At 32.0% G+C, this 10,727-nt stretch overlaps 2 protein-coding genes across 3 annotated transcripts in view; one reads left to right on the forward strand and one right to left on the reverse strand.

Moving 5' to 3' along the window:
* LOC130902486 (FERM, ARHGEF and pleckstrin domain-containing protein 1) overlaps window positions 1–8,268 on the forward strand; it is a 63,571-nt gene extending 55,303 nt beyond the window's left edge. For both annotated transcript variants that reach the window (XM_057814675.1, XM_057814674.1), the window contains 8 exons: window positions 1,004–1,243; window positions 1,313–1,464; window positions 1,522–1,731; window positions 1,790–2,227; window positions 2,285–2,558; window positions 2,622–2,770; window positions 4,797–5,056; window positions 5,137–8,268. In XM_057814675.1, coding sequence (XP_057670658.1) covers window positions 1,004–1,243; window positions 1,313–1,464; window positions 1,522–1,731; window positions 1,790–2,227; window positions 2,285–2,558; window positions 2,622–2,770; window positions 4,797–5,056; window positions 5,137–5,224 — 1,811 coding nt within the window. In that variant the 3' untranslated portion in view covers window positions 5,225–8,268. The remainder of the gene's footprint in view (window positions 1–1,003; window positions 1,244–1,312; window positions 1,465–1,521; window positions 1,732–1,789; window positions 2,228–2,284; window positions 2,559–2,621; window positions 2,771–4,796; window positions 5,057–5,136) is intronic.
* Window positions 8,269–9,559: 1,291 nt separating this feature from the next.
* Window positions 9,560–10,430, reverse strand: LOC130901165 (barrier-to-autointegration factor). Its single transcript, XM_057812303.1, has 2 exons — window positions 10,207–10,430; window positions 9,560–9,894 (listed from the first exon to the last, which is right to left on the reverse strand). The coding sequence occupies exons 1-2, from the start codon at window positions 10,330–10,332 to the stop codon at window positions 9,748–9,750; spliced, it is 273 nt and encodes a 90-aa protein (XP_057668286.1). The 5' UTR covers window positions 10,333–10,430; the 3' UTR covers window positions 9,560–9,747.
* Between the last annotated feature and the right edge of the window lie 297 nt (window positions 10,431–10,727).

A 10,727-nucleotide genomic window follows, 5' to 3' on the forward strand; every position in this document is an offset into this window, starting at 1 on the left:
TCACTTAACTAACTTAACAAACTAATTTATTTAAACACGCCGTTTACTTGTCTACCCCGATATGTTTGGAATCATATCAGATATTTACTCGATGAGAGAGGAAGATAGTTATTGCACTGCTTTAGGTCGAAAAAAGATTAAAAAAACAAACGTCCAAGCTGAGTTTGATCGTTTTCGTTTTTTTTTTGTTTATTTAAACATTTATTTCCCTATCGTCAGCCATTTGGCTGATGAACCACTTCTCTAATAAACGCCTATTTATACAAAACTGTTTTCTCGATAATTCATTTTTTAGAATCTAAACAAATAAAAACGCCTTCTTAGAAATTAATTCTATTAAAACGGCCATAATATAATGTGAATAAGTTATAAAAACAATATAAACAGATTGTCTCCGCATCGGTTCTTGAAAATTTATACCCAGTGCAGCCACCAAATTTTAGAGTCTATTAACAGGGCCGGCTTCCCGGCCTACGTCAGTAGACAAGCTCGTAACATTATACTTCAGTTTAGGTTAACTTAATTGATCGATTACTCGGGAAAAAGATATCTATGAAATACAGCTGTTGCATATAAATTCAGTTTCAAAAACTGAGCCGGAAGTCAACCAATGCAATTATTGGTAAAACCGAAAGTACAAATTTCCGACATCTGGGACATCGATAAATGGATTCTACTAACGTACTTCTAGTATGAACCAAAGAGGGGCAAATACGGAAGTATTTCCAAATTCAAAAATAAAACGATATCATAATTTTTATGTTCTTATAAATTGGTAAATAATATTATGAATGCCAAATTTTTCTCCTCCAGTATTTTTTAGCAACTTATGTATAATTTACAAATCATGATAATCATTTTTTGAAACTTTTTTGGTTAATTTTATCTTCTCTCTGTTCTTAATCATGATCTGTCAATTATACTATTATTTATTCTTTTGTTTTTAAAACATTGTATAAGAGAATGAGATAAAAATTTAAAATTCTTTTTCTTCTATATACAGATGACAATAAAAAAGAACTATTAGACCGAGTTAAAGTCGAAGATACCAAATTGACGGACAATAATAATTTTTATACGTCAACTCCTCTTAGAACAGCAAATGGGAACGTCTCGGAATTATCCTTAACTTCAAATGGCAACTATAGTACTACCAATACCTTGAACGGTGACGATAGTCCTTCCAAAGTACTAGCCAAAGAGCAGCTAATGAATAGCATTAACGCCAATACATTAATAAATGGTATGTATCTACCTTTTTGATATGACAACGACAATTTACATTTTATAACCTCTAATTTTTTTTATTCAGAAAATACTACAAATACCACTACAATTATAGCTGAAATCGAAGGAGATATGAAAATAAAACCGAAAAATTATGTTGATAAAACGTATTATATAGCAAAAGAAATTTTAATGACGGAACTGACTTATAAAAAAGATTTAGACGTCATCAACGTCGTAAGTACAAATTGTTTTCTAATGATTACCTCATTTTTATTTTCCTCAAATTTTCAGTGGTTTCGAGATGAAATAGGTAGAGAAGAACCAGAAGAATGTCAAATCCTTTTATCGTTAATAGCACCCTTAGCACAAGCCCACGGATTGTTAGTGAAAGATTTAGAAAAGAGATTGAAAGGTTGGGATATAAAGGGAGGACCTAGAGCCATACCTAGCGCTGAAAAAATAGCTGACGTACTTTTGGCGCATTTACCACCACTTTTACCAGTAAGTACCATCAATTCTACTATAATCGTCCTCCATAATTGAATTATATTTTTTTTAGATATACGAAGAATATTTAGATGGACACATGTTAGTTCTCGAACGTTTAGATACGGCTTTCAAACAAAACAATCGCTTCGAACAGCTCTATAGAGATTTCGAAACACAAAAAGTTTGTTACCTTCCTCTAACAACTTTTGTCCTGAAACCATTACATCGTTTGCTACAGTATCAGGCTCTTCTGCAAAGGCTTCTAAAACATTACGGACCTAGTCATCCCGATAGGGCCGATTGTATGACAGCTAGCGATACACTGAAAGATTTAATGCAACCTGTAACCGAAACTTTAGAACAATCCAAGAATTTGGCAACACTGTGTGAACTACAAAGAGATATTATTGGATTTGATAATTTGGTACAACCCGGAAGGAAGTTTATAAGACATGGTTGTCTTTTGAAACATTCTAGGAAGGGATATCAACAGAGAATGTTCTTTTTAGTAATTATTTATCACCTCATAGATTCGATTCATTCTTATTCATTATTATTTTTGCAGTTTTCGGATATTTTACTGTATACTTCACGGTCTCAAGCGACGTTGCAGTTCAAAGTGCATGGTCATATGCCTTTAAGAGGTGTATTAATTGAAGAACCTGACGGTGATTTAATGTTTAACGGTTTGATTATATATGGAGGTAATAGAGCGTTAACTGTGGCAGCTAATTCGCCAGAAGAAAAAGAAAAATGGAAAAACGACCTTCAGAGTACTATCCAGCTAGCTAGAGATAAATCTGATACCAAAATCACATATTTGAGTCTAAAAAGTTGCAGTAAGTATTTTTGCAAATAACTTTTCTTTTTTCAAGAGAACTAATTGATATCTGAACATTTAGGTTCGTCCGATGAACATCTGGATCAAATAGGTAACAATGATGTTGGTACCCAAACGAAGCCTCAAACTCAAAGAAACAATACCACTGTTCATGTTTGTTGGCACAGGAGTACCAGTATTAGTATGAAAGACGAATTGTTAGCGGTAGAGGTGAGTTTCGATTTAGTCAACTTTGGTTATATAAATCAACAATCAAAAATGGAGTTATGACATAACTCTGTTTTAGGAAATAGAAGATGTTATCTATGTTGTATAATATAAATTGATTAGAAATGTTACATCCAGAAGGAATAATGTATCAAAATAAATATTTGATAAAATATATCCAGAAAAAAAATTCAGTAGCTAAATATCCTGTACACACGAACGAAATGACAGATGTCTGTTTGAGGCACCTGCTTCCAAATAACTGTAACTTTCTGAATTAACTGTGCCAGAGTATGGGAAGGGTGGTGCTAATTGGACAGTCTCCTTTAAAATTTCTTGTGCCCCCGCATCCTCAACTCATCTTCCAGGTTTATTGATCTCCCTCAACAGCTGGCTTCAAGGAGCTTGAACCTTCTACTGATTCCTCTTCCAAAAAATTTCTTGTATATACTTGCAAAGGCATTGTGTAACTAGTTTAAGTGAAATTTTTTATTCTCTCCCGCATAATCTACACTCGTCGGACCTAATCTCATAAGGCGACAGTATAAGGAAGCTAATGTAGGGGTGTAGCTTGATTTTATCAAGATGCAAATCATTTTTGGATCTAGTAGTATCAAAGTTTCAGTACTAAGTTGTGGAAGTAAGTGGATCAAAGCATCATACTAGAAAAGAACAGAAATGCCATTAAATGGTATACGGATAAATCTAAAGCAGCAGACTAAACTGTAATAGAAGGGTAACGGCCCTGAATACCCTGAAAGCTTGGGCAAGACACCAAGTACAAATTTATGCAATTGAAAAATGTGTCCAGCTCAATCTAAAGAGGAACCATCTCAAACAGGAGATCAACATCCTGTCCGATAGCTAAACAGCCATTAGAGCTATAAACTCTATGTCATAAAATCCAAATTCGTTTGGAATTGTCTAGAAAAATTAAAAGAAAAATAAAGTTACCCTACAATGGATTCTGGAACATACAGGAATGAATAAGCTGACAAGACCTGAACTCTTTTGTGGTATCAGCTACAGAACAGTGGAAAAGCACTAGAAAAGAAGGTAGATAGGAACAAAACCATTTATTGGGAAAACCTACAGGGGCTGAGATAGGCAAAGACTCTTCTGGGAAACTACAACTAGAAAAGATCTGCTGAATGTATCAACCTAAGAACAAGCTACAAATACCAACAGGGTACTATCACTTCAATGGACCTCTGAAGATGCTAGCCTCAGCAGATAATATGGCGTGCAAATTTTATTGCACAGAAGACGAAACCTCTATACACATTCTCTCATGTGAAACACTACGGAGCTCCAAAGCACTACACCTGGGAGCATATGAAATAGAAGACTAAGATATCTGACAGCTAGAGTCATCCCTCATTCTGGACTTTCGAAAAAGAGTGGGATTAACAAGTCAGCTGTTTCTCAGTATCGCAGCAAGATCCTTTGGGTACATCAAACTTTTTGGAATAGTGTCCAACCCGTAAAGACAGCGTCGGAAGCTATTTTGGTTCCCTTCTATTTCCAAAACTCTTTGATATGATTATTTTCCTATAATACAGAAAGGCTCTCTGACAATAACAAGCATTTGTACTCTCTAATTTTGTAACATCAGCAACAAGAACTAAAAAGACTATGATTTTGGCTTTTGTCATTAAGGTTTTTTCAGCACCCGCAAATCAATTTCAAGTCGATGGCATAGAAGCTCAGTATTTTGGTAGCTGCCTTCTTTATACCACAAAATGGTATGTTTTGTGTAGTGTATTCCCTTTTTCAGTTTCCCTTATTATGATGGTAACGTTAACACAATAACTTGGATCTAATGGAGGTCTATAAGCTATTGTTTTTTTAGTCTTATGATATCTTTTTAGCAGTGATTTTTATTAAAGATGTGTTAAGAACAATTGCTTCTAGAATAAAACCAATTTTTTTTACTGACAACTGTACATAATACTAATTAAATAAATATTTTCTCAACTTCATTTTATAGTATCTTACTAAAGAAAAAAATCATATATTTTTGTTTCAGAACCAACTATCTGGCTATTTATTGAGGAAATTCAAAAGCAGTAACGGTTGGCAGAAGCTTTGGGTAGTATTCACCTCTTTCTGTTTGTTTTTCTATAAAGGTTGCACAGACGATTTTCCTTTAGCGTCTTTACCACTATTGGGCTATTCTGTTGGTCCTCCGCTTCCCGAAGATCAGATTGTTAAAGATTACGTTTTCAAATTGCAGTATAAAAATCATTTATATTTCTTCAGAGCCGAATCAGAATACACTTATAATAGGTAAGATTACTTCCTTTATTGACTTAAATGTAGTAATACACCCGATGGTCAGATTTGGTAAAATGAGGAGTTTTTTGCAGGTGGATGGAGGTCATAGGAAGCGCGACTCAAAGCAAGCGAAGAAAAATTTTACCAGTGAACGATAATAAAATCGAAACGTCTTCATAGAATTATTTATCAAAGAGAAAAAGATACTTAATTTATGATATTATTTATTTCAGCAAGTGCGTTCGTTTTATATATACAAATAAGTTGTGAGGTATTAACATATTATTAACAAGTGATCATAATTCTTATATTTAAAAAAATGTAGCTGTATGTTAAATTATTTCAACAATTTTAAATGTTCAATAATAATGTTCAGATCATTTATAAAATTGAACTGATTTATTTTGTACATACATTCCAATACATTATGCATTCAAAGTAGATATTTAAGTATCGTGAAAAATATTTATCATTTTTACAAAATAGTGTACAAGAATTATTAAACTCAACTGTATTTTTTTTTAACCGGCGCTACGGTCATTTGAAAACCCTTAGTTAGATCAGGCGCGGTTTTCCTCTCAGTCGCCGTCCTCCAGGAACTATATCGATTAGAAGGCATCCTCTCCAAGTATCCCAGCAACATTAGACGCGCCCCCCGAATAAACGCCATCAAATCTGTTTCGCAATACATCTGTCACAGCTCAGCATTCCTCCGGATTCTCCACACACCATTCTCGCAAACAGGACCAAAAATTTTTTGTATGAAAGTGGATATTAAGCAACCACCAGCTTTCTCATACCTTTTGCCCGATCTTGGACATCCTGAATACAGTTGAAAGATATCCTTTCCAAATCGTTCGTCTATCGTCCCCTGTTTCCGTATGCTTAATCCCTAGGACTCCATTCTAGTATACTCTTCATCCATCTGACAATCTTGCGACATGACCAGCTCAGCTCTATTTTAAATGTTTGACTCCTTCAATTACATCCATAATTATTCTTCCAAGTTGTTTTTCGTTTCAGTTTTTATCTAGTAATGTCACTACCAACATGGATCTCTCCATGGCTCGATGAGTTATTCTTATTTTATTTACATTACATTATTATTTTTGTGTCAATTTTAGTATTTCTGAGCCATTAGTTAATATTGAGAGGACGCATTGGTCAAACACCATTCATTTCATATTTTATACATATCTCATTTTATCAAATGTAGCCAAAGCCAGAACTATCATTCTGTTTAGTTCGCAGGTTTGATTGTTTCTTCCCATTCGGATCTCATGTTTCAGATAATTCTAGGATGTTATGTATCCGATTTCTTTGCCTTCTGTAGAATTTAAAATAGGTTCATTTGATATTGAAATGGCAGGGACTGTATTAAGATAATTAGTAACAAATTGAGTTATGTATAATGTATCTTGATCATTCAAGAATCAAGTTCTTGACTGATTAAAATATTAACAGAAAAAGTACACTATTTGAAATTATTATAACGTTTTTGGACTTGTTCTTTTTTTTTAAATAGAATCAAATTTCAGAAATATGATTATTAAAACCTAAAAATCGAGAATTATGGATTTAGTCATTTTCTACTGTAACCGATGAGTTTTCAAAATCACCTCTTTTTTTGGTTTATCATTTATTGGTAGTTCCAAGAAGGGAATTTTCTCATGAAAGTCTAACATTCTCGTTTTAAAATTATTCAAAAAAATTGATCTATAATCATCTTAATAATAGACCTTATTACATGTGTTTACACTTACCTCGAATGTTATTAGAGTTATGGTGAATATCCATAGGCATATGTTGTATACCAAGGTACATAGCTAAGAGATCTTTTGTTTTTGGTACATATTCTTTCCCATAACAAATCTGCTGGATTATGCCTTAGGAGCTACTATTCTATTTGTTACCCTCAAATTTTGTATTTACTTTATGTTAAATTTGGTACTGATGGGTCTTGTATATATTTAAAAACATTTTAAAAAGTGATAAATATTGTTAAACATATAAAAATATGTTATGTTTTATATCTTGATATTAAGTGCCTTAAAGTATTGATTTCAAAAAAAAAAATCTACCAAAAAAATTATTTCAATTGAACTGTGTTAAAGATAGCAGCTATATTCAAATTTGAATTAATAATTTAAAATAACAAATTGTTTATTTATAAAATTGGTATTATTGAAAACCATTCCTCTATTTATATAAGCGCCTTTTAACTTTTCTAGAATTTTTTGTATATATTGTATATTTTATTATATACTGTATTTTTTTGTAATCATTCATTCAGGTAGCTAAGTGCTAATATAGGTCTTTTTGTTTCCACCGACTGATGACTACAATAGTGGTTATTAAATAACTTCCATAACTGCTGTTTCCATGTTAATTCTAATCAGTTACAGTACCTAAACCGTAAATATTTAACAATAATTGATGTATTTCGAGTTGAAATACCTTACGACAATTGGCGGTTTCCACATTTTTGTAACTTTAGATGGAGCTGCTCATTGCAATTGGCAAGCATCAAAAAAGCAAGATTCAACTTTAACCGAATGAGTGTCTTCTTTAAGAATCACAATCTTTTAAAATAATTATAATAATGCTGAATTGCTACGTTTGGTCTGTCTTATTTTATGTAGTTGAGTCCTGGAACTTAAACGAAGATATGAATAAAAAATTAAATTAAAAGCATTCGAAATGTGACTTTATTGACGAATACTCAAGTGTTTCAGCAATTGTTGGGTACGTGTATGTAATAATATACAGTCAAGTCAGACGTACTGCAGCATAGTTCTAATACTACAAACACCAGTCTCGGTTGTTTCTCTGTTGTTCCGGTTCCAAGTTTTTGTGTTGATTTTTGGATTGTTAAATTTTACAATATATAGAATATTGGTGTTGGAATGCTGAGTCGGCTCGATAAACAAACAATATATGGGATTTGTTTTATATTTTTCCGTTGGAATTATTCTAGAATTCCAGTGAATTAATCTAGCTCGAAATGATTGATTATATGCACATATATATAACTAACGTTTTTGTTTATGAGTTATTACCACTAATAGTCATCCATTGGAATAATAATTAAAAAGCCCTGTATTCACATATCTTTCTCCTGTAACAACAGCAAAGAGTATATATACATATTTACAAATAAATGTATTAATTCCAGGTTTATATGTAATTGTTATTTAAATAAAACTCGGTTTCTATTTTATAAAGACGTATCATTTCATCCTAGCACGTTCTTCGTCATATCAATGATGGAACATGTCACAAATTCCATTAAATATGATTGGTTATTCAAAGTAATCCACTCTTAGAACTCCAACAGGAGAGAAGGCTCCAAAGAAGCTTGTTCTCTGTCCTAAAAAATGGTTGAAGAGGTTCTATTATTGAAGATGACCTCATCATGTCAATTGGGGCGCTTAAAAGCTCGCGATCCAACCAATAAGCTTTCAAAAAAGATGTAAACTTTTGATTCCTAATAAAACAAAATTATTAAAAAATTACTGCTTTATAACTTTTCACTTTATGTCAAATCGTCCGCTAAATTTAGAGTAGTCTGTTCTGACATAATAATTTCCTATTTAAAATTAGGCAACATTGCACGACAGAAATGAAATCTCTTGTGTGAATTATCTCATCACTTCTGATAGGAACGATTAGAATCTGCGATAAAAAGTGTCACCTACAAAATTTCTAGTTATTATTGTATTGATTACTTAAGCCAAATTGTACACTGTCGGCTTCTAACAGGAACCAACGTCACAGTTAAGTGATTCCAAGTGTTCCTTATACACTTAACCTATCATTATTCTTACTTTTATTTTATATTGATGTGACTCTAACGACTATAAATATGCACTTCTATCCTTTATTATTGCTTTTGTATACAATAAGATTAGTATTTAAGACAACAGATACACGGATATTAGGTTCTTAATAGTTTGACTTTCATTGAGTAAGGTAGTAAGATTATTGAAAGTTTAACTGTTTTCTTGTAGCCCTTTTAATTCGCATTAATAAGTTGTGCATTTTGATAAATCACCAGCTTCTTGTCGATTGTTTTGATATCTTGTCAAGAATTATCCTACTTTCAGCGCTAGTTGCAGTATAAATTGATCTCAACCATATGAACATTTGTTCTTTGTTAATTAGTCACCTTGTGACAGTTGTTAAACCAAAAGTTGTAGTTTTAGTCAAATAAAAAACACGTTTCGTTAGAGAAGCAATGCTAATATAGATAACAAAACCTTGTAACTAATAATTTGATCAAGAGATGTAAAGGTACAGTCACCGACATATTGATGGTAGTTAGTATCCATGGTAGATACTGGTAGTAGTGATTTAATGTGTGAATTAAAATAGACCAGGGATTTTCGAAAATATGATTTTATAACGTTCCCGACAGATTTGAGGCCCTACCTTCAAACCTTACAAGCTGAAGCTTAACAAAAATATGGCGAGAGATTTACATTCTTCATGATATTTGAATAATATAAAATGAAACGACAATACAAAAATTATTTATTCTGTTTTGAAACCACCAAAAATTGTATGTACAATTGATATATAATAAAATATTTAAACCTGATTTGTAGCTTATTTACATTTTAAATTTGAATCTTATTAATACATACATATGCTTAAAGGTAATAAATATAAAATTAAATTGAGGCTAAAAATATATAAAATAATTACAAAAATTCTTCACACCAATCGTTAAGACACTGCCAACAGTCTGATGATTGCTTCGAATTAGCCGAACAGGTGTCTTTCATCCATTCCTTAAAAAGTTCTTGATTTTTCTTTAAAACCAGAAATTGTCCAAGTACAACATAAGCCTGGAAATAAGATTATGTTCTACAAAAATTTGCCTGGATAAATAAATGAAACATCAAACACATATATTTTTATTATTACTAGAAATCCGATAAACCCCATATAATTTAGCGGTATCTTTCAAGGATAATCTACATGGCATCAGTTTTTTACACTATTGGACATTTTGTTATGCTTGCCTCATAAATCTTTCTGTATTGAAGAAATAAGCTATTGTAATTAATCCATTAATAAAAAATAAACAATTTTCAAAGTACCCATATTAACTTAACCAAAAATAAACTAGCTATAGATGAATGAGTCAGTAATCTTACTTTGTCAAATCCGGCTGCCACTAAGCGTTCTCCGAGGACTCCACCAATTCCTGCTAATTCTGTTACCGATTTTTCACCCATTGGTTCGGCGACAAAATTACGGTGTTTTTGCGATGTACTAGACATTTTTCTTATTGTTTGAAATTTCCGTTTGTTGAAATCACAAATCAAACGCTAAAACTTTTTCACACCGACTTCAAATTTGACAGTTACGTCATATTAACGATACGATACCCAGGTATGTTCTGTGGACTAATCTAAGATTGTATCGTGTCCCATGAAATGCGTTCAAAAGTGTAGTTTTCGAGGACTATAAATATGTGAGTGAATAAACATCATTTCATTTTGTTTAAATACCAAACACCACCTGGTCTAACGTTTATCCTCACATCATTCGTTCTTTAGTATAATTAAAGTTCTAATAAGGACGTCGAAATAACTTATTTTTAAAAATTCCGAAACTGAATTTTTATTGGAAATACAGTCAGTTTTTTCAAAATGTAAACATAATTTAGTGAATA

Source organism: Diorhabda carinulata, chromosome X (assembly GCF_026250575.1).
Source record: "Diorhabda carinulata isolate Delta chromosome X, icDioCari1.1, whole genome shotgun sequence".
NCBI classification, from domain to species: domain Eukaryota; kingdom Metazoa; phylum Arthropoda; class Insecta; order Coleoptera; family Chrysomelidae; genus Diorhabda; species Diorhabda carinulata.

Coding starts and splice junctions, on each gene's coding strand:
- LOC130901165 (XM_057812303.1), bottom strand. CDS start 10,332: ATGTCTAGTACATCGCAAAAACACCGTAATTTTGTCGCCGAACCAATG. Junction 9,895..10,206: donor TGGCAGCCGGATTTGACAAA/GTAAGATTACTG, acceptor TCTTATTTCCAG/GCTTATGTTGTACTTGGACA.